Source organism: Protopterus annectens, chromosome 5.part0 (genome assembly GCF_019279795.1).
Source record: "Protopterus annectens isolate FY-2018-M chromosome 5.part0, PAN1.0, whole genome shotgun sequence".
NCBI classification, from domain to species: domain Eukaryota; kingdom Metazoa; phylum Chordata; order Ceratodontiformes; family Protopteridae; genus Protopterus; species Protopterus annectens.
Window position 1 is genome coordinate 1,449,380,369 of NC_056735.1, and position 27,538 is coordinate 1,449,407,906.

General features: G+C 39.1%; 2 protein-coding genes across 10 annotated transcripts in view; one reads left to right on the top strand and one right to left on the bottom strand.

The window, feature by feature from the left end:
* Window positions 1–1,648, bottom strand: part of LOC122801730 (DNA excision repair protein ERCC-5-like) — a 941,093-nt gene extending 939,445 nt beyond the window's left edge. Inside the window, exon 1 of the mRNA XM_044071253.1 lies at window positions 1,534–1,648. The gene's annotated coding sequence lies outside the window, so the exon portion shown is untranslated. The remainder of the gene's footprint in view (window positions 1–1,533) is intronic.
* LOC122801731 (homocysteine S-methyltransferase 1-like) overlaps window positions 1,617–27,538 on the top strand; it is a 638,040-nt gene continuing 612,118 nt past the window's right edge. Inside the window, exons 1-2 of one of the 9 annotated variants that reach the window (XM_044071257.1) lie at window positions 1,646–1,700; window positions 9,195–9,252. Coding sequence is in view for 3 of the 9 variants with exons in the window: in XM_044071256.1 (XP_043927191.1) it covers window positions 1,639–1,700 (62 nt within the window). In the remaining 6 variants the exon portion in view is untranslated. The other 8 variants (XM_044071260.1, XM_044071258.1, XM_044071256.1 and 5 more) reach the window with 8 other exon arrangements.

A 27,538-nucleotide genomic window follows, 5' to 3' on the forward strand; every position in this document is an offset into this window, starting at 1 on the left:
CAGTCATGACAAAGAAAAGAAACTACTTCTTTAAAGGAAAAAAATAAGCTACATTCAACACTGATGAGTAGCAGTTATCACAAACTACTAGTTACACAAAAACTAAGAAGAAAATGCTTATGGGGAACATAAACCTTACCTCTGATGACTACCTTCCTTACCACCCCCTGAAAAAGTCGCTTCCTGTGTACCTTGCTGGTGTTGAATTGTAGTGAAAGGACAAATTACCACAGTCATATATTTAGTTGCTTCTGTCACCAGCCTTATATATGCAGCATATCTCCTTTGCTCTACTCCCCAAAAGACGGCTACATATATATATATATATGTATATATATATATATATATATATATATAGATATATACACATATACACATATACACACACACACACACACACACACACACACACACACACACACACGAATTGTAAAGCAAGAAAAAGAGACACAAAATAATTAATTCCAACTTACTGCGACTCCACAGCACACCGGTCCTAAACAAGCTACAGTGACATTCTTTGCATAACTGAGGAGTGATTTTGAGGAAAGTTAAATAATGACCACATTGTCTCCAGCCAACACAAAAGCAACAGTGACCTTTACTGTGAGGGAAAATACCCCCACAAAAACTATAGCAATCTCTGGGCCTACCTCTGAGCAGGGTCTGTTACACTAGGTGGGGCTCAAGGCATGGAACCCTACTAAGCCACTTACATAACCAGGAATTACAACTCCCAGCTGTTGACTTTCTGTGATGCTTTCACGCCTTATTTTTTCCCCTCTACCTAAAAGATTTATGCATGTTCTCACCAATATATTATTGTTCCACACATATAAAATTATTTCTAAAGACAAAAGTAGAAGAACATCAATTTAACTACTGCATGTCTTTTGGGGTGTGGAAGATTACCTGAATAAACCCCATCACAGTAACAGGGAGGGCATGCAAACACCATGCAGATAGAGTCCCAGTCAAAAACCAAATAGTGAGGCATATGCTGTGCGATGGAACAATACTCACTATGCCATTGTATCAATAATTATTCCTTTTCCACACATCCAGCTAAGACTATCAAAGATAGTTATATATTTTGTGCATTAGTCAGACTGTGATTGAACGTGAAAGAAATGATCTCCAACTGGTTGCTCTAATATACACTATTTTAGGAAACATACTACAAAAATACACTCTCAAAATGCCTTTCAAATAAAGAACTCATAACTGGATTTCCTGACAAGAAACCCCAACTTCTGTGTTTCCAGACTGTTGACACTCCCTTAGTTTTACAATTCACTTGTTTTAGTCAGAGTTTTATTTCCAAAGTGTTAGGACTGCTAGTAGCAAATCAATCACTTCACTAGGAGATTAACAAAAAAATTACAAAAATACATTACAGAGTCAGCAGTGACACAAAATTCGCTGCCATACACACTTGAGACAGCAACAAAACCATACAATTTTAAACGCTTTACATTTTGTAAAGAAAGTACATCAGATAAAATTATAACTACTGAACAAACATTTAATTACCTATAAACTAACAACAGCTGTTGAAAACGTAATGATTCCCACAGTCAACTACATACAGTTCCGGCGGAAGTTCCTCATAAACCACTCAAAACAACACAATCCCAAATGTTCAAGGGGTTACGGTCTATTCTATACGTCATAAGTTGTCGACAGCAGTCGCGACTTTGGTGAGCGCTTTTTTTCAGTAGGATTATTAGGGTTTTTTAACAGAGTTGCTGTCATCAGTGCTCTTTAAGTACGTAGTACGAAGTCCTCATATGTTATTCGAGAACAGTTGAACGCTGGTTATTATTGCTGTAATTATCGATCTGTCAATTGATGTGTGCATCCCAGTGGTTTATGTGTCCCTGTTGTCTCAGCTGTTTCTTCGTTTTGTTTAATTATTGTTGTCGTTGGAGACCTTTTTGCTGTTTTGGACTATAATTTTGGCCAAATTAACTACCCACTAAACCCTTTTAACTCTGCCACGTGAAATAGCAATAGTGTGATAAATTGGCAACTTCATGCCAACATACCTCCTGGAGCAAAAAATCTGGACAAACCCTAAAATGATGGGGGGATAAATCGGGCAGAGTTCCCACAACCAAACTGTTGCTCTAAACGATACGGTTACATTTTAACGGCTGAAGATGTTTCCCGAAGATGCTAGCAGCAAAGTTGCACAGCACTTGTTCAGTGCTGAACTGGTCACCTGGCCCAAATCTGAAAATAAGTGGGGAAGGGGGGCTTGCCCCCTGAAAAAGTAATAATTTCTACCAGGATGGAGTTCGTTGTGTGCGTGAATATTTAGCAGTTTGCATAACATGACATGTGAATTAGCATGCCTGTCTGTCTTCCTCCATGTCCCCACTCATTTGGCATGCCAATCACTGCCTAAAGCTGCACAGAACTAAGTGCAAACTGCTGTGGGCTTTCTGTTATAGCAATAACCTACGCCTGGGTGTGGGTAATGCTGGATTTACCCATGGTTGGTGTGGTTTGGTCATGAGGGCAAAGCCCAAGTGGCAAAACAAAGACAACCATGGGTAAATCCAGCATTACCCACACCCAGAAGTGGGTTATTGCTATTATACAATGACATTATTTAAGAAAAAAAATACTTTCTTAAATAATGGCGTTGTATAATGTCTCCTTGCTGCCCTTCCGCAGCTATCTGGTATTCTGCGGCAGTTCTGATGTACTGCGCATGTGTATGCTTACGCAGTACATCAGAGCTGTGGGTGGAAGCAACGGAGAAAGCAAGATCTCCGTTGCTTTTTACAAAGTGTCTCGCTATGTTAAAGGAGTTTAACATAGCGAGACAGCTTTAAAAAAAGCAACGGAGAAAGGAAGATCTCTGTTACTTTTTTTAAAGCTGTCTCGCTATGTTAAACTCCTTTAACATAGCGAGACAGTGTCTAAAAAGCAACGGAGATCTTGCTTTCTCCATTGCTGTAAAAAAAAAAGACATGGTAATGGAAAAACTCCGGGCAACCGGACCTTTTTCCATTAGTATAAGTCTGATTTACAACGTGTACGCTGATCAATCAGCATGCACGTTTTGGAATATTAATGGGGGGGTTGTATAATAGAACATTACCTCCACCGCGATTTTTGTGCAGGAATGGGCGTGACCTACATGATTGACAGGGCAGTCCTGTGTGATGTTGCATGGTAATCGTGGGTGAAGTGACAAGCCATGCAGATTATCAACTGGCCTGGTGAATATTCATCATATGATCGTACTTTGGCACATACCTCTCAACCTGTTAAAGCAAGAAATCTGTACAAAGCCACCAGTAATGGGTGGACAAAGGCCCCAAAATAGGGACACTTTAAATATTGCTCTTACCAACTTAGAAAATTGATAGAATAACAGGTTTTGCATCAGCATGAATTTTCTGACGGGTATGAAGTCTGAAACTGAAATGTCCGTCGTTATTTTCTGACACTAACCCTGAATAAGTTGCCAGGAAGCCACAATTTTATGAGAAACAGAACAAAAGTATGAGGCATAAATCTGGACATTCTGTGAAAATCTAAACAGTTGAGAGGTATGCTTTGGCATTCTTTATATAGGGCCATTTCAAGGGAGTTTTTCAGTATGGAGTTTAAACTCAGTATGTACTATATGTTTGTACAGGAATTGCTTTAGCAGGGGGGTGAGCCCCCTGCACCCCCATGTTTCTTTACTACATTTGTTTTTTAGGAATTGGTTTTGCCGGGGGCCAGGCCAGCCCCCTGGCCTGCACCCCCCACGTTTCTTTAATATACTGTTGAGCAGTAATTGCTTTTGGGGTGGGGTGGAGTGCTTGCCACATTAAGAAGCAGCATGAAAGTGCAGTTTTCTACCAGTTGTCACAGCTGCTTAGGTTCATTCCTCGTGTGAGTTGCATTCAGGTTGTAGTCAGAAGCGTGAGGCATTTAATGTTTGCAATGTACAGTATTGCATAATATTGGTGCACAGTGAACGGTGATGGAATAGCAGATGAATCATTGTTAAAGTATACTTTTTATAATATATTGCATTCCATTTCTGTTTTTTTTAATGTAGGTAACACCAACAGCTAATATGTGCATACACTTTGGATTTATGTACCGCGCACTTACAGCAGCGCCCAGATTCAACTATTTAGAAAGTCTTGCATATTCAGTGTAATGGCGAAGGTCTTCACATGTTTATTCAGAGTAATACTAGCAAAAACAGTCATACGCAGGGTGGTGGGCAGAATATGGGCAGTCCTTGCTACTGCACATCTGGTGGGGGTAGTGTACTAATACAAAACCCTTCTCTGTTGGCTGTTGCATATTCGTTCGTACTTTTCAACTGTTCCTGGTTGAGTCTCAGTGGTGTGCCTTGTCCTTACTAAAGTTTTGTATTTTGTGTTGAATTACTGAAGAATACAGTCTGCAAGTAATGCTAGATATTAGAGAGTTTATTACATTAATGCAGATTTGTCCTGTTAACTAAGTTAATTTGAGTAACATGTACATGATCTCTAATTTGATTCTTTGTACCCCCTCACCCCCATTATTGCTGACTTTGTCCAGAATCATTGAACAAAAAAGATGAGAGGGAACGCAAAAATTGTAGGAAAATCGGACACTAATAAAACATTGGTACTATAACATTTTTATTAATATGCAGTTTCAGAAGAATAAGAAGTCCATTATTTCAGTAAATTGCAAAATCCTAGTGTTTACCAAGAACAGAAGAAAAACTGAAGGCAAAAAATATGGGACATTTTAGAACTTTGTAAACAGTAGAGTTTCCACCTTTTCAAATGCTCAAAGGGGAACACTTTTTAAATAGAAATGAGACATTTTGTAAGACAAAACAAACTTATGGCCAGTGCAAAGGACAAAACTTCACTTTTTTTGCCAAAATAAAAGCTTATTCTTGTAGTTTTGAGTTACTTAATGATATTCCATATAGCATTTAGGTGTTTCAGATACAAAATAACGGTTTTATGCAACTATTAAAGAAATCTTGTGAAGTATTTTTATTCTAAAGTCTCAGGACATTTGCCATTTTTTATTTTTATTTATTAATTCATTTATTTATTATTTTTGCAGGATGCAACTGATCAAAGAGGGATTGTTCCACGGCAAGATGGACAAGTAGTACCCCTAGTGTGTGTGTGTGTGTGATATATATATATATATATATATATATATATATATATATATATATATGTATGTATATAGCTGTATCATTGTATTTACTTAGTTACAATTCATCAGGACCTCCCCAACCGCAGCATACTTCTCAGCTGTCCCTCATTTTGCCTGAAATATTTGCCCTGTCTCTCATACAGCGTTTGATTTTCTGGTAAATTACAGTGGATTAGTCAGTCATTGACAGTAATTAAGAGTTTCATCCATACCTTTCAGCAATAACAGATGCAAAACCTATGTTCATTAACTTTTTTCAGTGAATTGGAGTACATATAAAATTGTCTATGATTTTGGATGTTTGCTCTCCCATTATTTTGTGGTTTTGTTCAGAATTCTGAAATATATCCTTAAGGAATGTCCAGCTGAAGAGTGTCCATTTTCAGTTGATTGTTTATCATGTGCAGTTACCAGTAAACAACAGTAACTTGGTTCAATGTACAGTGAATGAAAGAATAATTTAAAGATGAGATCCAAAGAGGTTAAGCATAGAGGAGCATGAGACAAGTTAATTTTTATCAAAGTGCAATAAAGACAATTACAGAAATACAAACGAAACAAGTACTGTACATACCGAACATTAGAGAGAAGAATGAATAAAGAAAAAGATTGTAGGAAGAGGACAACACTGTCTCAGTGGATAGACTCAATAGACTCAATCTGTGAAAGGCCATTGCCCCCTTAAACTCCTGCATTCATTGTATATGTAAGAAAAGTCAATATGTGCCCTTAATTTTGTTTTTGTCGAAATATTCACTACCTCCTGCAACAAACATTTGCTAATAAAGTCATCAAAATATACATCTGATGTTGTAAATCTTTATTCATTCCTTACTGATAGGACTTCGGTTCCATCTTCTGAATGGCCATTTCCAAGCTCACGCCAGCCAAAAACTCTCAGCTAAAACCTACCTATAATGCCCCTCTCATAGTCTCTCCAGATCTCGTTTGACACATTCCTCATCAGACATGCCTAGTTCTCTCTCAAAGCTAAGTGGAAATTTGTGGTTTTTGTGTAGGTTTCTCTTGAAACTTTGTCATTTTTTAGTCAGTTTAGCCTTTTTCTTCCTATCGTCTATAACCTGTTTTTATTTCCTACCCTCCACCTTTAGTAGTTAACCCTTTACCATCGTTGGTACTGTCCCTCTCTCCTGCCTTTGGTAGGCCCTCCTTTACCACTTGTAGTATTTCTAAATACCATCATTGGTATTCTCTCCTTTTCTTTTCCCTTGTTGTTGTTTCTTTTAGGATTGCCCTTTGTTGCCAGTACTTTGTCAAACAAAGTTAAGTTGGGGTTTAAATAGTGCAACAAGTGTGGGCATAAGATACTCAACTCGGATGGCCATGCTCGATGCATTTACTGTTTGGGCATGGACCATATAAATGCTGCTTGTGATATCTGCTCTAGTTTTAGCAATCGCACTCTAGCAGAGCGCAAAAATAAGTTAATTCTGAAAGGTTTAGTCAAAATGCCCTTTTCGGAGGCTCTCTCTGAGTCAGAGGTCTCACACCTCCTAAGACCAAGAAACAGAAGGAAAAATGGAGTCACTCAGTTCCTACATCTCCGTCAGTTATGGAAACAAGTCAGCACCGAGCTTCTCCGGCACCCTCGGCGCAGACCTCTTCGGCACCAGGCCCTGTGGCTCCCCCCTAGGTGCCGTCTCTGATGTTGACTCCTATTTCGGTTCCAGTTTCGGCACTATTAGCTTCGGTGCCGTCCTTGGTTTTGACACTGGCTTTCACGACCATACCTGCTTCGGCACTTTCCCCGGCCACAGTGCCAATAGCTTATTCGGCTCCACAGACTATGACCTCGTTTCCTAAGGTTGAACATTGTGTAATTAAGAGCCATATTTAAAACAGGTTCAAACCCAAAGTGTGGGGATACATACATGTAGCTAAATATGCAATTATTTTTAAGTGGCAACATTTTGTCCCAGAGTAGGATACCACATAAATGAAACAGGGGTGTAAGTGAGCTAGCAAAGCAAAAGACTGTTCAGATTGATGTGTGTTGGTAGGCTTCTAAAGTAATAATTGTAATGTAAATTCCACAAAAAGCTCACAGGTTGGCAGGATACACACTGTAGCACGCGTATAAATCCAATAAAACAAATAACTCTGCATACACCACAGCTAGGAGTATTCACTTTAATGAACAAAAATAAAAACGGAATGTAAAGAAATGGTAAGCTCTTTCACTGCTGTTTCAGACAACTTCTTCAGAAGCATTTACCATTTCTTTACATTCTGTTTTTATTTCATTAAAGTGAATACTCCTAGCTGTGGTGTACACCGAGTTTTTTGTTTTAATAATTGTAATGTGTATGTTTTTTTAGCACTGCCTTTACAATACATATTGCAGAATAAGGTCAGGTGTTACACAGAGGAAGCAGATAACATAACTTTTCACGTCTTCTCATACTGTCCCAATAGTGTCTTTTTTCAGCTTTAAACATATCAGTTTGTCAGAACTTAAATGCAACAAAATGTTTATGTTGCATATTGTAGGTGAAAAACACTGCAAATGTGAGGCATGTTATTTTCTTAAACAATGCTCAATGTTCAGTATTTTATTTTAGCTTTTAGTCTTGCTTTATGATATTACATCATGATCAAAAATTGTGATCCTTTATAAGTTCATAGATAAGTACTAGTCTAGTGGCGGGTTATTTTAAGACTAGCCACTTTCCCTTTTTGTGCTCAAATTAACTTATCCCATTTAGTTAGAGGTTGTCCTTAACCATCCCAGAGATATACCTGCCCCTCCAAACCATTCTGTAATTTTGCAGAAGACGTTTAGATCCCTAGACATAGTATTTCTGATGCCATTTTACTTGCTGATGTGCAGTTAATCCATCAGTAATGGGTTGGGGGATGCTTTTTATGCCGTTCAGAAGTCACCTCTTAACAGTTTGTAGGATACTGAGTATAGTGACAAGGCTTTTGACTCTGTCAATGTAGGACATGTTTTTAATAAGGTATCACTGTGGGCATTCTTGTTGCATGTGTCTGGACATAGATGTGCCAAAGGGGGTGTTATATTCAATGACTGGCCTAATGAAGACTGTGTAAAGGGGGATAATGACATCCCTAGAGCTAGATACAGTCCCTTTGTTTATAAGCTGTGCAGTATACAAAGACGCATTTCCACATCTTGTTTAGAAAACAGTTTGTCTGTATAATGGTAAATTCTTCTATCTGTAGAAAACTTATGACTGAATCCAAAATAAAATATTGTGGAAAATGAACAAAGTTGCAATATTTCTTTTAAAACATGAACTAAATTTATGAATTTCTTTCTACTGGCAGTTTTAGCTTGAATTCAGTAGTTTTTCATTGAGGCTTTTACATAACTATTTTTATAATTGAACTTATTAGGCGTCCTGCTTTTTTTTCTCTCTTGCCCGCTGGCTATAATCTCTTTCCATTTATATTGTCCTGTTTGTTCCTCATTGCTCATCTTTTGATCTAAGATGAGAACAGGGCAGCAGAAAGGCATCTAAGAAACTATAGAAGGTTGATTGTTTTCTTCTTCTTCTGGGTCTCTGGAATCCCTTGCTGCTGACTAAGTGAGCAACATTCCCACAGTGCAGGTAACACTAGCATCTCTGCTTCTGCACATGCCACAGTATCTGCTCCACAAAATATACTGTTTACTGGGTGCATATTCCTGGTATTTGAAGACGTCTATCTGTGCTGATTGCCCATTCGTTTGGATTGATCTGCCATCCCTTCTCCCACCCCTAAATCTGCAATCTTGTGATGGCTGCTTACTCCTTCTCTCCTGGCACTGGCTTCTCCATTGTCATGCACCATCTGTATTGCTGTCAGGGCTTTATCTGTTTGTGAAAGGAGCAGTGATGGAAAGAAAATGTGAAAAAGCACCTTTTTTACTCTAAATTTTTAATCTTGATGTTTTTTGGTAATTCTGTCCCCAGTTATTGCTACTGTTTTATGATGCTGCCTCATGAACAGAATCATAATAGTCACTGTACTTTATTTAGGACGCCATTTCATGAACAGAAGTCACAAAGTGTTTTCTTCTGAAGGTGGTTTTGCATAGTAAGTACTAATTTTTTTTTGTTTTTTTTTTACAGTTTTTTTACAGTTATTTAAAAAAACAACTTTGGTATATATGTATAAAGTGGCAGTTGCCAGATTCCTAAAGTGCCCAAAGAAGGGCAGAACTGAATGTTTGAAATCACAACATGGAAAACTGAAAACTCCAAGTACAAGTTGAAGATGGTGTGAAACAGTTAGTTATGTAAAGTAAACAAAAAGGTATTTGAAGGAAATCTGTATAATGAAAAGAGTTTAATGTCATATTGGCAGATGACATTCTGGATTGCTGAATGCTGGCTGCCCTAGTACAATGTCTTGGGTCTATATCAGAAGACCGAAGAGGCATTTAATCAAACACCTGTTTGGCGACACATAAAGAGCGAACATACTAAAGCGCAAACGCTCAAAACAGCGATTTCTTTCCCTGGGAAAGAAATCGCTTGGCCATCCCCGTGTGTTTGCCCCTTTCCCCATTGTAGTGCAATCTTGGAGTTGGTATATTTAGTTAGGGGGTGGGGGGCACAGCCCCCCACATTGGGGGGTGTGGGGGGCGAAGGCCCCCACATTGTTATGTTTGAAAGTGTGTGTATTTGGAAAAAAATCGGTGTTTTGAGCGTTCACTCTTTGTGTCGCTGAAGAGGTGTTCGATCAAATGTTTCTTCGGTCTTCTGTTATAGACCCCAAACACCTGAATGCAAGTTGTTTTGCAGTCTGGGAGGTGTGAGTACATGCAAGATACCAAGTGCTTGAAAGGAGCAGTGACAGAAAGAAAATGTTAACAGGAAGAGAAGTGCTGCGATGGTCTTCTTGATTTGGAATTGAGTTCTGATGCAAAGAATCCTGAGGAAAAGAAGAGTGTAGCCATATGAGGAAAGAGGACGTTACTGCAGTTTAAATGTATTTTCAGAGGATTAGGGTTCTATCAGAAATCTGAGAATAAAATAAATGGGTACAAGACACATTACTGCCCCTCATAACAATGAATCACATAATGGCACACCATATTTGTGTATTTTACTTTACATTTTGCTGACTGGATTGGCACTGCTGTACAAAACCATATTCTGAGGGGACTCAGGAAAAGGCATCAATACAGGTTTTAACAAAAATATCTAAATACACATACACACACACACAAGTATGTGTGGTGTGTGTATGCATATATATATATATATATATATATATATATATATATATATATATATATATATATATATACACATATATATTAGGATAATGAGAACATCAACTAACTTAATAGACATAAGGATTAAGCACAAGGCCAATGAGCCAAAACATGTAACTGCAGAAAATACAGATTTATGTGTGTGGGTAAATATTTATGCTCCTATGTTTAGCCATTGAAATAAAATTTCAACAAATGGCTAATCAGGGAATGTTAAATGCCGAATGTGGAAATTATTGAACAAGTGTAGCTTTGAAAATAATACCATTGAATGGCCATAGTTGGCCAACACCATGAACAGAATTCATGAAAACACCTTGTCAACCAAGGAGGGGGGGGGCTGCACCCCCACACCCTCCTAAGTACATATACCAACTCTGAGATTGCACTACAGTGGGTAACAGGGCAAATTTATAAAAGGGTTTGTTTAGCTTACCTTCTATATCGCAGTATTTCCTGGTTGTTGGCCAACTTTGGCTTTTCGATGGTATTATTTTTGAAGATAAACTTCTTTGGTAATTTCCAAGCTCAATGATTAGCCTTCACTGAAATTTTAATTCAATGGTGGAACATAGACATAATATTTATAGTACAGAGCACTTTAGAAATAAACTGTTTGCTCTGCAGAAGATGGCAAGAAAAGAAAAACTTAAACTGTTGACTGAGTTAGTCCCAGTAAATTAAAAGCCTCTTTTCAGGGGAAACACAAGGTGTTTTATTTATATGTATGTATGTATATATATATATATATATATATATATATATATATATATATATATATATTATGGGTGACTAAGCTAGCTGACCATTTTGCATACAAGCATAAGCTATTGAATTTTCATAAGATCACAGAATGCCCTTCATTGTGACAGTAGTTTCAGTGATGCCTTTAGTTCTGGAAGACCGGAGGGCTGTTGGTAATGTTCCCATGCCATGTGAATGGATTGCTTACACTGCAGTGCAGCATTAGTTGGCTGCTGTATTCGTGAATGTCATATTTTACACAAGCTGTTGAATGGCAGTACCATCTGATTGACTTGGTGGTAGGTCAAATGGTTGTAAAATATCCCACAGCATCTATTGAAAAGAGCAGGGGTCGTTTATTTAAATACAAAAATAACACTTTACAAAATATTTACATATTTACAAATGTACAAGCAAGTATTCATAATTTCCTATCCAATCATGCAAAATTTTCATCCTTATTAGACCTCCACTCTTTTTACCATAACGAGCATCTGACATTACTTACTGTTGTTGCTAAAATCCATTTACCGTTAAACATAATTTAATTTATTTTTTCATTCCATATAACATAAAATAACTTTTTATCTATTCTTTTTACATATTCTTTAAATATGGCTATTATGAGAATAGAAGTAAATCCTATCCATGTTTATTTTATCCACTTCTTTTATATCTTCAAAAAAATCTTTGCATAGTTTCCCCATAACTTTTTTACTCTTTTATGTTTCAAAAACACATGTTCCATAGTACCTGCTTCATGCATATTTCATTTTATTGGCAATTTATCTATTACCAGTCTCTACAAAAATTTTGATATTCTACTTTCTGATTATACCATTTGCTTCTTATTTTTATAGCTTTAATTTTTTCATCTGTTAAAATTTTCCGTGGTTTCATAGTAATGTTTTATCATCACATTCTTATACCATACTTTTCTTTTTCTATATCATCAGTTTTTATTTTCCACAAAAATATTTTTTCTTGTAACATTTTATTACTTCATTTATACACGTTTTCCCTTTTACTCTTTTTTTTTTACCATACCCCAAGATTGATCATACTTACATTTATGTAGTTTTACTACTAATCTCTCATTGTTTTTTGTTTATCCACTTTAACACCGTATACAAATAGCCTGGTACCTACCTATGAACCTATCGGCCCAAGGGCCTACGTAAGCCTAGCCAGCAAGGAGGCTATCAGCCCAAGGGCCTACCTAAGCCTAGGCAGCAAGGTTCCATAGCTTACACCACCCAAGAAAGTTATTTTCCTGTGCCACTGTCCAGCAGAGAAACAGAAGTGATTCCCTGGGGTGTATTTCCTATTTCCCATCAACTCATCAAGATTTTTCTTGAAGAGTGCTAATGAAGAACTTGCTTGACATAGATGGGTATCTTGTTCCAGAGTATAGGAAGTCTCTGGGACAGGAATCTATCCTTCCAGCATATCCTGTTTATTGTGGTGACAAGGTTTAGGTCCCTAGAGCATGTAGCTCGGAGGGATTGGGATTTCTTTAGGTGTAGCATGTCCAACAGCTCTGGGTTTGACATAGCTTTATATGTTAGGCAGAGATCACAGGCAGTATGCTACAGAGTAAAGCTGGAGTTTTTTGAGGCGGTCAGTGTAGGGCATTTGTTTGAGGCCAGTAATCCTCTTTGTGAGGTACTTCTGTGGCCTATGTAGCAGTACGCAGTTGTAAAGGACGTCAGGGCATCCGATACAAAAGGAGGCAGCCAATGTCACTTCCTCTGTCTTCCTTGCCACGGAGCCTGAAGCAGAAGCTTTTCATGCTCGAGTGCCGGTCTGCAGTTTACCTTTGTTGGTTTCCGACTACAAGAGTTGAAGTCTACTACAGCTAAGTACCCCATTGGGGATCCTCTTTTCTTGCCTTAACGAATGTCAGAAAAAGTTAAATAATTGCCTTACCTGTGGAAAGCAGATTCCCCATAGAGATTTTCATTCCTATTGCATTATTCGTTTAGGCCTTGACCACAACATTCCCAAGTGTGATCTCTATGCCTCCTTTAATCCGCATACTATCCATCGTTGGGCTAAGATTTTGGCTAGGCATTTTGGAGTTTGGCCTAAGTTCGCTGGTATGGCATCTGCCAGTCTTCAGGCTTTGGATGAAACGTAAGGATAAGGACCGCGACAGGCCTCAGAAAGCTTAAGTCCTTAGATGAGGTTAAGTTAGTCGTCAGTCAGGCGGTAGCTAGTGAGACATCTTTGCAGTCCCTGCAGTCTGCAGATGTACAACTCCAGGCCTTGATTGAGTCTGAGTCCCTTAGGCCTTCGGCCTCTGTTTTGCCTTCCAACCTGTCGCTGGTCACCTCTTCTGCCGGAGCCGCTAAGCTGACTCCGGTGTCTGAGGCCTCCGTTTTGCATTCTGACAGCAAACTTCTTCCTTCAACCTCTGCTGCAACTTCGGTAGTTGCCAGGCTTCCTGAGTCCTTCAGGCTTGCAGGTAAATCTTCCATTCATAAGCCTGTGAAAAGGCAGGCTCCAGCTTCTTCTCGTTCCCCCTCAATCCCAAATGGTTAAAATGGCTAATGATTTGTTGACTCTTATTAGGGGTTCTCAGCCTTCTCCTTCTAAAAGGAGTACGGATGTTTCTCCTGAGGTTTTGTCCTGCTCAGGTTCTGATTCTTCCAGCATTTCTGCTGATGAAGAGGAATTTTCTCAGGCTTTTTCTCCTTTTGAGGATTCAGATGCAGAGGAGTCCATCCCTTCGGCCTCTCCTCCAGAGGATTTCTCTTTTGGTGATACTTTAAATACCCTCAGAGAACATTTTAAATGGAAAAGTCAGGATTATCCCCAATCCAAGAAACGGATTAGGGAGCTTCTGGATTTACCTCAGCATAAGCCTCTTGCTATTCCCCCTGTGTTGGAAGTTGTTGATGATGTTTTTCTGGAAAATTCCTTGTCTCCAAATTTGGTTCCTCCTGCTCCCAGGACACCTGCCAGGTACTACAGAGTCCCTGATTCTCATCTTTTTCTTTTCAGGAATCCGTTAGCGGATTCAGAGGTTATTTCTCAAAGCCCCAAAGGAGTTAAGGCCACTGTTACCAGCAATCCTGTTCCCTCTGACAGGGAGTCTAGGAACCTAGATAGGTGGGGCAAGAAGGTTTATACCTTTGCCACCCTAGCTACTATGGCTACCAATTGTCTATTTCATATTCTGAAGTACCAGCAGCACACCTTGAAGGCTATTATGTCTAGGATAGTAAGTGTACCTCTTTTGGCAGAGAGTAAAGACATGCGGGATTTACTGAATTCTGCCAGTCTGGTTAATGAGCATTCTTTGCATTGTGGTTTTGACATCCTTGAGGGCCTCCACCAGGGCTATGGCTACTGGATCTGTTATTAGAAGGCACGCTTGGCTCAGAGAACAGCCTCTTCCAGAACCTGCCATGGCTAAGCTTTTGGATGTACCTTTGCATAAAGACAGTCTTTTTGGCAGCAAAGCAGAGGAGGTACTAAAGAAGATGGTGGATAAGGCCAAGTCCATGCAAACTGTTAAGGATTTTCTGTAAGTTCACCCTCCCCCCCCCGCTTTAACAGGAATTACCCTTCCAAGAGTTGGACCTTTCCTGATACCAGAGTACTAGAGGTTACAAATCTTCTAGGGGGCAGGGGGCTACCCCTCAAAGGTTTAGGCATTGGCAGGCTTCCACTTCTAAAGGGGGAAGCTCCAAGCCTGCATCTCAATCAAAACACTCTAAATGACTTTTTACAACTTCTGCCTGTTCTTGCTTGCCGGGAGAGTCCTTTAGGGGGAAGGTTGGCCCTTTTTGCAGATGTCTGGGCCACTATCACAGATGACAAATGGGTGCTCAGAACGGTGTCCCTAGGGCACAAGTTTTCTTTCCGCATGTTTCCAGCTCCCAAGGAATTCCCAGACGTTCCTCCAAACCAAAGGGCAGAAGTAGAAAAACAAATTTTGTCTCTGGCTCATCTGGGAACGATCAGTTCCTGCTCAGCAGGTAGGCCAGGGCTTTTATTCTAGGCTTCTCCTAGTTCCAAATAAAGAAAGCACCTGGCATCCTATCCTGGATCTTTCCATTCTTAACTCTTTTCTAGTAATTCCAAAGTTCAAAATGCTCACTCTGCATCAGTTGCTACCACTGCTAGAAAATTATTCCTGGCTGGTAACCTTGGATCTCAGAGTCTTATCTGCATATTCCTATCAGGGAAAGTTGCAGGCAGTACCTTCGTTTCAGAGTGGGTGAGCAACATTACCAGTTCTCTGCACTGCCCTTTGGCTTATCTACTGCTCCCAGAGTCTTCAAGTGCCTGGCCCCAATCATTGCTTTTTGCAGGCAGAAGAAAATTCAGATTTACCCATACTTGGACGACTGTCTGATTCAAACAAGTTCTCAGGAACAGATATTAAAGGATCTGAAATTCATAAAGACTCTTCTCTCTTCCCTGGGTTACACTCTCAATGTGGAAAAATTGAAAATGATAACATTCCTGGGAGAGAGTCTGAAGACAGCCGCCCAGATGCTATAGCTCACCCAGGAGAAGCAGACAACTCTTTCAGTTTACTTTAAGGACTTGGCAAGCATGTCCCAGCTCCCTGCAAGGAAATACCTGCAAGCTCTGGGATCATGGCATCTTGTATTCTCATGATTCCATTTGCAAGACTGCATATGAGGAAATTGCAATGGTACCTCAAGAACATTTTGTGTTAGCACACAGAAGACCTGGATATGATGATTCCTCTGCTTCCATCTCTGCAGGCAGAGTTTCTATGGTGGGCAACAGCCTGTCTACAAAACAAAGGCATGCTTTTTGGACACATCTTGCCACTCAAGTTCTGACTGCAGGTGCATCGGACTACGCCTGGGGAGCACACCTGGATGGCAGATGCTTACAGGGATGTTGGAACGCCCAGCAGATGCACCTGCACATACATCTAAAAGAGTTGATTGCAGTTCAGCAGGCCTTACTAGCTTTCAAGCATCTTCTTTCTCCAGGGACCCTGCTTGTCAGGACGGACAACACCATGGTCATGTGGTACATCAACAAGCAGGGAGGGACTCACTCTTACCCCCTGTGCAGGCAAAGCATGAATCTTTGGTCCATGGCTGCATCGCTGGACTTGCATCTCCTAGCTCAGTTTCTTCCAGGAAGGCTCAATGTTTTGGCGGACAAGTTGAGCAGGCAAACCCTGGATCCTCACGAGTGGCAGCTGAACAAAGCAGTCTTTTACAGCATCATTCAATGTTGGGGGACTCCTCAGGTGGATCTTTTCTCCTCCCCAGACCACCATCTGCTACCTCTCTTTTGCACCAGACAGCAGCACAGCAGAGGCATCTTCCTCTGAAGCCAGATCTTTTGGTTCAGGAAAGGGGAAGCATTCTACATCTTCACCTTCAGTCTCTCCATCTGGCAGCATGGCTCATTGTATGACTCCTTCCCTTTCTTCCTCTCTTTCCCAACAGGTGGTTAACGTGCTGAGGGAGGCCAGGAGGCTTAGCACTAGGAAATCCTATGCTGGCAAATGGGAAAGGTTCTCTCAATGGATGCAGGCTAGAGGGGAGTTTGCTTCTCAACTTACCTTTCCTCTGATCCTGGAATACCTGGCTTATTTGCTTCAGGGTGGTCTTTCCTTTTCCTCTATCAAGATCCATGCTTCAGCCATCTCTGCTCATTGTTCTGTTGAGCAGCCCGTTTTTTCTCATCCCCTGATGAAAATGTTTTTCACAGGTGCTTGCAATTTAAAACCTCCCAGAAGGGCACCTACTCCAGCCTGGTATCTTAATTGTGTTCTGGAGAAACTCACTCTTCTTCCTTTTGACCCAGCTGCCTCTATAGATTTAAACTTTCTCTCCTGGAAGACTGCCTTTCTCTTGGCTATAACTTCAACAAAGAGGGTTTCGGAGCTGCAAGCTTTGATGGCCATGGAGCCTTTTCTAATTTTCCATACAGGTAGAGTCTCTCTGAGGACTAATCCCTCCTTTATGTCTAAGGTGGTTTCCAGCCTGACTCTTAATCAGTCCATACACCTTCCTACCTTCTTTCCTAATCCTCACAGTAGAGGTGAAAGGATCCTGCATTCTCCAGCTCAGGGTTTACCTGGACAGGACTATGGACCTTCGGAAATCAGTACAGTTATTGGTCAGTTTTGCCCCTGGAGCCCAGGGCAAGGCTATTTCTAAGCAAACCATTTCTAAATAAATTGCGCATTGCATTATCTTTTGTTATTCCTTTCATGGCAAAGCTCCGCCTCAAGGAGTTAGGACCCACTCTACTAGAGCGGCTTTCACTTCTGCAGCCTTTCTAAGGGGTGTCCCTACTAAAGACATTTTGGAAGCTGCCACATGTTCTTCTGTTCACACTTTCACAACGCATTATAATTTGCCTCTGTTTTCCAGAGCCAGGGCAGGGTTTGCCACTGAGGTTTTGCAGGGCATTATCTCCAACCCTTGATGCTGTTGGTTCCTCCCCCCTTTTTTCTCTGGGCTTTGGTAATCAACCTATTTGTTAGGACTGCAACAGTGAAACACAATGAACATAGTACAGTTGTGTACTCTTTCCATAAATGTAGATGTTCGAGTCTATTCACTGTTGCAGTCCTGGTATCCCTCCCTCCTTCCCCTTTTTTGGAGTCCTCTCTTATTCTGTTTTCCTGAGATACAGGCTTAATGTGTTATTTGTCAAATTGGTTTTTGCTGTAAGCCTTATTTTCTGGGGGCTCCTGACTGTTATGGCAAGAAAGACTGAGGAAGTGATGTCGGCTGCCTCCTTTTTTATCGGACGCCCTGATGTCCTTTACAACCGACGGCAACTGACGTAATTTTTACTTACCTTTGGTATTCTGGCCGACTGAGGGCTACCGAGAGCCGGATAACCCATTTGTTAGGACTGCAACAGTGAATACACTCGAACACCTATATTTATGGTAAGTGTACACAACTGTACGTTTTGTGCTTTCAATGCCTTATGTGCCCTTGAGGAGGGTGGAGTTTCCACCCTGTTTTACCTGCATTTTATTGCTTAACATATTGGCATAGAGAATATGATGGTAGTAGTGTATGTTTTTGATAGCTACAGCTGCACTGAATTTTGTTAATTTCCTTGGCTATTAGTCAGATTTGTTCCTGTGGGTAAGGGTGGCTTTACAGCAGACACTCCGATTGCTTTGTCCAATTGGCATGTATGTTTTTGACCATAAACTAGTATTATAATTTAGCCATTTATTTATTTGCAGAACCCAATACAGATGTGAATAAAACTACAAAATACAGACCGATTTCTACTCATGAGGCACTTGTATTTGGGCTTAATTTCTGCTACCTTAAAGAAATTCCATTAAATCATTAGCTAGAAATTCAGTTATACTTCTAAGTCATCATTATCAAATGGGATTTTACCTCAAGAGTGTAAGTTCAGTTATATACAGGCAATGCATTTTTGTTAGTTCCTTGGAGATGGAAAGCTTAAAGATGTGGGTTTACGTGTACCCAACAGAGTCTTAAATATTGTTATACATGTGGTCGATTCTGACATTGTGATAAGTCACTGATGAGCAAATAGTTTTCTACACCTAATGGTACTGAGTATTTGAAATTAGACATGATATTTGTTACATTTCACAAAAGTTAGTTTACCTTGCTCAGTGTTTTTGTGGTGCACTTTATATTGAACAAACTCCAGGATTTTTAAAAGGGCATGAATGATATTAAATGTGAAAAACAAGAATGTGCACTATTTAAACATGTGATGAAGCATTCTGCCGCTCAGTTTGTGTGTTTGTGTTTCTAGGGATAGACAAAGTGATTATTAATTGGGGAGGGGGTTGATAATTTTTTTCCCCACTGGATGCCCATTTTTTGTCTGATGGAGTCAATCAAAAAAGCTACAATGAGATAGTTGTCCCATAACTATACTATATTTATCCTGTTAGCTTATTTACATGTGTATATAGTTACTTTAAATAAATTTTTTGTAGGTATATAATTAACAAGATTTTTACACAAAAAACATATTGTATTTATTTTATTTTTTTGTGTTGTCTTAGTGGGCAGACTGGTCCAAGGACCATTTTCAGCCATGACCCAAGCCATACAGAAAAGACAGTTAAATAAAATATTAAAGAAAAAATATTTGCCAACAAAGCTTATAACACCAGTCTAAACAATCAATGGCTACAACACTTCAAGTAATTTTGTTATAGAGTTGGCTCATTTTGGAGTACATTAAAACAAATTGTTTTTGCCAGAGTATGTTTCTAAGTAATTTGTAGGTAACACAATTTTAGAAATGTAGCGAGGGTACAAGCTAATAATGTTTTATTGCAGTAAAGATAACCTGTGTTGGCATAAGCAGAAAATCATTCCTCAACATGTATTTATACAACAGCAGAAAAAGTACATTAATTCACAGCTTCTCAAAACCTTACTTTTAGTCCTTATAAATTTTGCTTATCCACCCATGAGCGTCAGAAAGTAATCTGTAAACTTGAGACACTGTTTTGGAATACATGGCTAAAACTCTGATTAGATGACCCAAGTGACCTGAGAATGATAAGGGGATCCTAGTTCTGGAGGAGCCAGCCAGAAGAGGTGGGAGTGGGTACTCAGTAACGGCACAACCATGTTATTATGTAGCTCTTCTGATACTTGGCGGGAGTCTGGTATAAGTGTAAAACACTGGATTGACATGCTTATCATTCCAAACTTTGCATTAGTGTTGAAGAAGGATTCAGAGAGCACATGGAAGCATGCTAATGCACTAAGTCTGTATTCCAGGCCACAGTTCAGCATCAGATGCTAGGGAGGGAGTTAGGGCAGCAAACAGAAAATCCTCACTGATGCACTAAGGGTGATGCTGCATTAGACCTAACCTGTAGGCTTATTTTGAGAGCAACACTGTGGACCTAAAATATATGTTTTATCATCAGACCCATTGTATATTAGGCAGAGGTAGACTTCCATTCCGAAATCTGTGACCATACTTTTTCCATTCCATAGTTGATCTGTATTCCTCTACTCCTGTCAACATAAGAAACTATACTGTTTGCCCCAGAATTCCCAGCTTATGCTTCTGCAGAATTCACACTCATTAGACTCCTGGCGGTGTAAACCTCAGCTCTAGATGAATGTCACCCCAAGCCCATCTGCAAAAATGGGGAAAAGTGGTTTTTGGATGGATGGATCACTCCAGTCTAGCTTGACAGTTTTACTACACTTCCTCATCGAGCACAGTATCTGTCCTTTGCACATTTCAGATACCAGTCCCTACTTCTTTCATCAAGCTTGCAGCATTGCATTCAACCACTCTGTCTCACACCTATTTCTCAGTAAACTCCTTCCTCTGGCAAAGCCTTCCTTATGCCCACAACCTCCATATAGCCCTTACCTGTTTCTCATTTGGAACTTCTAATCTCCTTGACTTTAGCCTACCTCATAACTGTGTTCACTCATTATTATTGTCAGTCTAAGCCTTTCAGGTAAGATTAAGCACAATAATACATATTATTCATGCACATGCTTGTTATTTCCTTAACCATAAAATCTAGTTAAACAATATCGATAGCGAAGCTGTTCTGCGTGAAATTGTCTGTAAAATTATCAGTACACATCTGAAAAGTATTTTCTTGATGTTTCATGCTAACTAAAACCGCTATTTTTATTAAAAAGTCAAGCAAATTTCAGTACCTTAAAAACTATGCTTTGCGTTATCATATTACACTTTGCCTGATGTCATGCAATTTGTTTTTAAATTGTTTGTATTTAAATACCAAAATACAAAGTGACATAATTTTCATAAATATTTTTTATAAATGGCACAATGTGTACACAGCTGTACCAGATAGCCATAAAAGCTGGCATTCATAGAAAATGCAGTAGCGGCACAACTTTCACTGCACTGATGTACTGAGTTTCAGTGCTGCACCATTTAGAGATTCTGTTGTGCACATTCCCACAAGGTTAACATCTCACTAAGTGGGAATATGCATGACTTTGAATCATTCAACTGAGTAGTTATTCAGTATTGAATAGTGTGGCTAGGAAGAGTAGAGCTGAGATCTGTAATGAAGAATTGCTCATCTGAGTGTCCTATCAAACGATAATACTCTTAACAGATTATCAAACCCCACTCAAACACAGACTTCCCATGCTCCATACTCACACAGATATGTACATGTACACAAACCAGCCAGAATTCACTTCAGGCCATGGTCATTGACCTGTCATACTCAAGCACACAAGCACGTGCCCACCCACCCACACACTCACCTGGTCTATATCAATTTGTTAAAGATTCATTTTCTCAAATCTTTCTTCATCAAACTGAAAACGGTGAATGTTCACATCAAAAAAACATTTAAAGAGGGAAAGGAAGCAATTGGCCAACACTACGACCGTAACACACACTGCAGTATGTCAACCCCCCCCCAACTATATATACCAGCTCTGAGGTCACACTACAGTGGGGAAAAGGGCAAATTTCTGCTGTTGACCCACTGCTTCCTTTCCCTATGTAAAATTTTCATGGATGTGAACATTCACTGAAGTGAACATTTGGTGGTTTCGGTTCAATGAAGAAAGGTTCGTGGAAATTAACCTTTGACAAATTAATATGGACACACACACTGCCAGTTATCTGAATCATCAGTCTGAGCAGGGTAAAGTTGCATGCCTCATCTACCCTGCACAAATTCCTGACGTTAAAATGCACAAGTACACACTGCTACCTAGAGATGTATGCTTACGCATTTTCTGCACCATTCTTCAGGGTAACTTGATAGGACAGTGTGTGTGACTTCTATTCTATGCAAATTTCCTAGTTAACAGCTTACTGGGTTGATTTATTTATTTTATTTTATTTTATTTATTTAATTTAACATTTGTTTACCGGGAAAGTCCGACTTGGAACAAAGCCAATTTTCAGCGGAGGCCTGGGGAGAAATGCTCCAGGTGCATGTCTTTGTAATGTGGGAGGAAACCGGAGCACCCGTAGGAAACCCACACAAACTCAGGGAGGACATGCAGACTCTGCACAGAAGCCACCACAGCCAAGAATCAAACCGGTGAGCCTCTTGCTGTGAGGCAACAACGCTACTGCTGCACTACTGTGCCGTCCACAGTAATATGGGCCATATTAGGATAACACCCCCACCACCACTACCACCTACTGCAGTTATATACAGTCCACAAACACTCACTTCCTAGTAGCACAGGACTGCACTGCTGATAGCTTTGGAACTTTGAATTGGGACAGAGTTGTGTAGTATGCAAGCTGCTGTGTAGGGCCTTGCATGTTAGCATCCCCTCTATAAATCCCAGAAAAAGTTAGTGTCAGTTTTGTTCATCATGATGACGTCTTTTTACGTAATGCCTTGCAGGTTTTAGGAAAGCTGAGTGTCTTTTGAAAACACTGGCACAAATGTGGAAATTGTAAATGTTTTCTTAATAATATTAGCATAAATATTTCAACAACTGTAAATGACACCCATTAAAAAAATCATTGTTGTTTTTCTTATTATGGTATCACTAAGCATATGAAACAAGACAAGTTTCTGTAAGTATCTAGATTTATGAAACATTATAACAAAAATATAGAAAACTTGCAGATGTTCATAAATAGACTTATACAATTGCATGCATCTCATGAATCTTTACCCTGCATATATAGTGCCAGTACTAAGAAAATGCTTTTGGTAAAGGGTTAGCCTTGTCCAGACTACATATTAACAAAGATTAAGACTTTTTGATTTCAGAATGAGAAAGAAAAAAGAAAGGCTGGTGATAGTTTGCCACTGATTCATATTCTAATTCTGCTCTTTGGGGAGGAAAGCAGCCTTTGTAGAACAGAATGCGTTTAGACAGAATCTCTCCTTTCATTGTCAGTCTTTTCACTGTAAATTTAGGAGAGATCAGATCAACTTTTCAGGCAGTGGGAGGTCTATAGGAATCAAAGATTTAACATCCATTTTAATCTTATCAAATAAGACTGTGTCAGTGAAAAGACTCCTTCCCTCCCCATGTACTTTGGAGCATGGGCACTATGTTTTGTTTGTTTTTTGGATTCCTTTTCTATCTGAATTAGCAATGCCCTGGATAGGGGGTCAGAATTTCAAATTTTCTTCAAAATTAGGAAATCTAAAACAATCTAAAAAAAATGGGGAAGTCTTTCTTTGGATGTTTAGTTGGAAGGGGTGTTTCAGAGGTTACGTGTAGAATTCTAGCCAAAATCTGTCCGTCATTTGATTTAAAAAGTTAGAAAAGCAAGTTTGGCTGCGGTAGATCCACTGTTAATAAACATGGAAGAATACAAAGGCCGTAGAAAGGTTTCTATCTCTTTTAAAGCCTTCAGTTTATCTTTAACACCCCCCCCCCAAAAAAAAAAAGAAAATTTTATGGAGGCATTTTTAGGATTTATCAGATCTCAGCAAGCAGTTTAAAGCTTGAAAATTCAGAATGATTACCTGTGGACCATTTTTTGTCCTACATCATGAAGACTGAATTGTCATGTTGGATTTAAAAATCAGTTACCAGCATATTTATGTCATGATTGCGTGAAGTTTAGGCTGGCAATGGACATTACCAGTTTTCACTTTTTCCTTTTGGTTTGGACAATACAATCAGAATTATTTTAGAATGTTTAACTCTGGCCATAACTACTCTCACACTCATATCACCATTTGGATAATTGTTTAATTTATGCCCACTAATGGTTCCAACCTTTGGAAGACTTATGTTTTTTGTTTGCTTAGGTTCTATAAATAAAGAAATTCTGCTAAAAAAATCTTAAATGTTTCTTTTTTAGATTTAGTTAAGAGAGTATTTCTGACTCTATGGAAGATTATGAAGTTGGCATCCCTTTAGCAGTTTGTGGTAACTTAAACCTTGTTGCTATTGAGTTTTTATTGCCTAATCTCATACACATCAGCAGTATCATTTTGTTAAAAAGTTTGTGTAATTAGTTGGCTTAGCCTTGAGAGAAGTATATTCTGCTTGTCTTCACTAGTTAGAGAAATTAACTAATGGATATCTGCATTTCAGAGGTCCAGGGGAGATCCCCCCCCACTCTTCACCAGAACAGTGTATCCAATAAAAATTGATTGGTCATGTAATTGACCAGCAATATTTAAAACAATCTAATTGAGAACTGCTTAATATTAAAATTCCTTGCTAATCAATAAAAATCCACCATATTCAGAAAACCTACCTACTCAGATTCCCTTTTACATTCTAGCAGCTGGCACCCTACCCACCAAAAAAAATCTTTAGTTAAGGGCCAGTGTATAAGATGATCTTTAATGGTGTTTGGTAAATAAGGTGTATGTGATTTATCCGCTCCCAGCTTTGCTTTTTTTTTTTGTAATAGGACCCGCTGACAAAAGAGTAGCTAGACTCACTGACGGGTTCAGAGTGAGAGTGGCTATGCATCAGGGTTCAGCTCTGAGCCCACTGCTGTTCATACTGGTAATGGACTACATTAGCAGCATGCAGATGATGTTGCACTACAAGCAGACTCTGAACAGGAACTTCAGCAATTGATAAGATACTAGGATGCAAATCTGAAGGCATATGGGGGGAACCGAGTAAAGAGACGATAGTTATCTTGGCAGCAAGTGAGAGAAATCAGAACGTGTTAAAAACTGAGATAGAAGGGAAACTAGTGGAACAGGTTAAGAGCTTCAAGGACCTGAGTGGGATGGTTGAAGAGAACAAAATTAGGAGGTCAAAGCTAGAATTAGCAGTGCTGCAGCCAACTGACATAGAATTTTAGGTGTGGCAGTTTGAGATAAAAGAATACCAAAGCAGCTGAAAAGTAATGTGCACAAAACAGCGGTGTGATTAGTGCTTCTTTATGGCACAAAAACATGCAGCATAAGCAGAACAGAAACTGGAGGTAATTGAGACAAAGTGCCTGAGATGGGGAGTAGGATTTACACTGTGGGACATGTGAAGAAATGAATTCATCAGAGCAGAAACCAAAGTATAGTGGTTTGGTCACATGAGCCAGAAAATAAAAGAGGACTTGTCAAAGAAGATTTGGAAGTGATAGGAAGAAGGCAAAAGGAAATGAGACTTCATCCACAAGATGAATGGATTGTATGAGAGAAGACCTATTATAGTTACATATGATGGCCAAAGATTGTAGGAGAGTGCCAGTGAATTGAGAGGTAGTGACCATTGACATGCTGCCCTGACCACAAATAGAAAAATGTGAACAAGGTAGTTGATGCTGATCTTTATGCCTGCCTTACTTCAACAACCATGTGTCCAGAGAGTTCATTAAAAGCCTTTGTATTAGAAAGCTTGGAAGAGTTGCTGGATGAGGCACGCTTGGTTTTCCCTGCTTCTCCAGAATACTCTTCAGTATCTTTGGTTGTTATCTCCTCTTCCAGCAGTGGTGGGAGATGCTTCAGCTTGTCCTTCAGAGCCTTTACTTAACAGCTTGGAAACTGTTTTGATTCATAATAGTTCTTGTTTTGCTTTCTTAATAACAACAGATGGTTAATTTTCTTTTTCTTTTCATTATTAGCTTGCTTCCCCACCTTTTCTTCCATCCTTTCCCGTGTTCTTTCTTTTTCTTTTCTAGACTGCTTCCCCTTGTCTCACTGCGTTGTGCTCTGCATGACAGGAGTGCATCTGCTGAAGTGCTACACGGCTTTTTGACCTCTCTTTTTAAGGAAGTGACTGTGGGTTTTGTAGTAAATACGTCAGAAATTTGAAGACTGCAGACATAAGAATTTTGGAGGCTGAAGTACATTTTAACAGAAAAACAGTCCAAACTGAAGACGGTAATCAAAAAAACATCTCTAAAAAAAACCCCACCAGAATCAGCACTGAAGGGAAACAGAAGAACACTTTAGCTAAAAACGTTTTATTTTTTGCTTTCACCCAAGGCAGGACTTCATCAGAATAACTCTATCTAAAAACTCAGTCACATTTAAATAGCATCCAAGCAATAACAATGCACATCCTATTAATTACATAATTAACACTCAGTTAAAAACACATCTGCCATTAGTCAAATCAAGAACATTTTACTGACTTTAATCTCTTTCCTTTCAAAAAACATTTAATATTAATATGTTCATTAAGACCCAGTGCCTTGCCTCTATTACGATGAAAAGAAACTCGTTAAACCCTTCACAAATTAAGTGTTTAAACAAGGCATTGTTCTCATCCCTAGATTTAATAGGATATAAATGCTGCTTAATTCTTTCTCCTAAACTCTTAGTTATCATCCCAACATAATAAGCATTACAACTGGAACACACATTGACATAAACAACCCCTCTAGATTTGCAAGTAAGACACCAGGAATAGGAATGGTGGCCATAAGATAATCTAAAACCATATGTGGGCCCTCCAGGATGTACCTACAAATGTGGCAACCACCACGTTTGTAGATCCCCTTAGTTTTGGTCCCACTGTAAGAGCATAAAGCCTTTTTACTATTGTCATTTTCAAGTAACATTTTTAAATTAATTATTTCTGTAGATGAACTTGGGCCTATCCCAACACAAGAAAACAAGTCAGAATTACCCTCCAAAACCTTCCAATTGTCAGAAATAACTTCCCTAATGCTTTCACTATCCACAGTCATATCAAGGCTACACATAACATTACCTTCAACACTATTACACCCTCTCCTAACTAAAGGTTTCATAATAATCGGGCAGTAAACATTCTTCCTTTTGGACTGGACCTGGTTAGCTTTAGTTCTTAAAAAAACATAATTAAAACCTGCATCTACAAATAAAGAAATAATTTTTTTATCAAACTCCCCATCATCAGTCATTAACCTAGAGGCCCTAATAAAGTGTCCCCTAGGAATATTGTTAACCACAAAGTGAGGGTGAATGCTTTGAAAATGCAAGTAACTATTGCTGAATGTATCCTTTCTAAAAATCTTACTATCCATCATACCTTTCACTTCATTCCACGTGAGCTGAATGTCTAAAAATTTAACATTCAATGCACATTGACCCAAAGAAAAACTTCAAAAATAAATCATCTACAAAATGACAAAAATAAACTACCTTAAACCTGGAAATGAGCTGAGCCAAAACCTCATGCTCCCACCAACCTAAAGCCAAATTGGCATAGGCAGGAGTGACAGCAGAGCCCATGTCCACCCCTCCAACTTTGCTTGTAAATATTTTTATTAAACATAAAAAAATATCCAGTAGCACTTGTAAAAGTAAACAGTAATTAACATACTTCTTTTCCAAATTCAAAAAGAAATTCAAAGAATTCCTAAGATACTCTGTCCCTTGGTCGTGTGGAATGCAAGTGAAAAGAGAACACACATCAATAGTAAGAAAAACATATTTCGAATTAGAAAACACATGGCTAGAAAAAACTGTCTAGAGTCATGTAC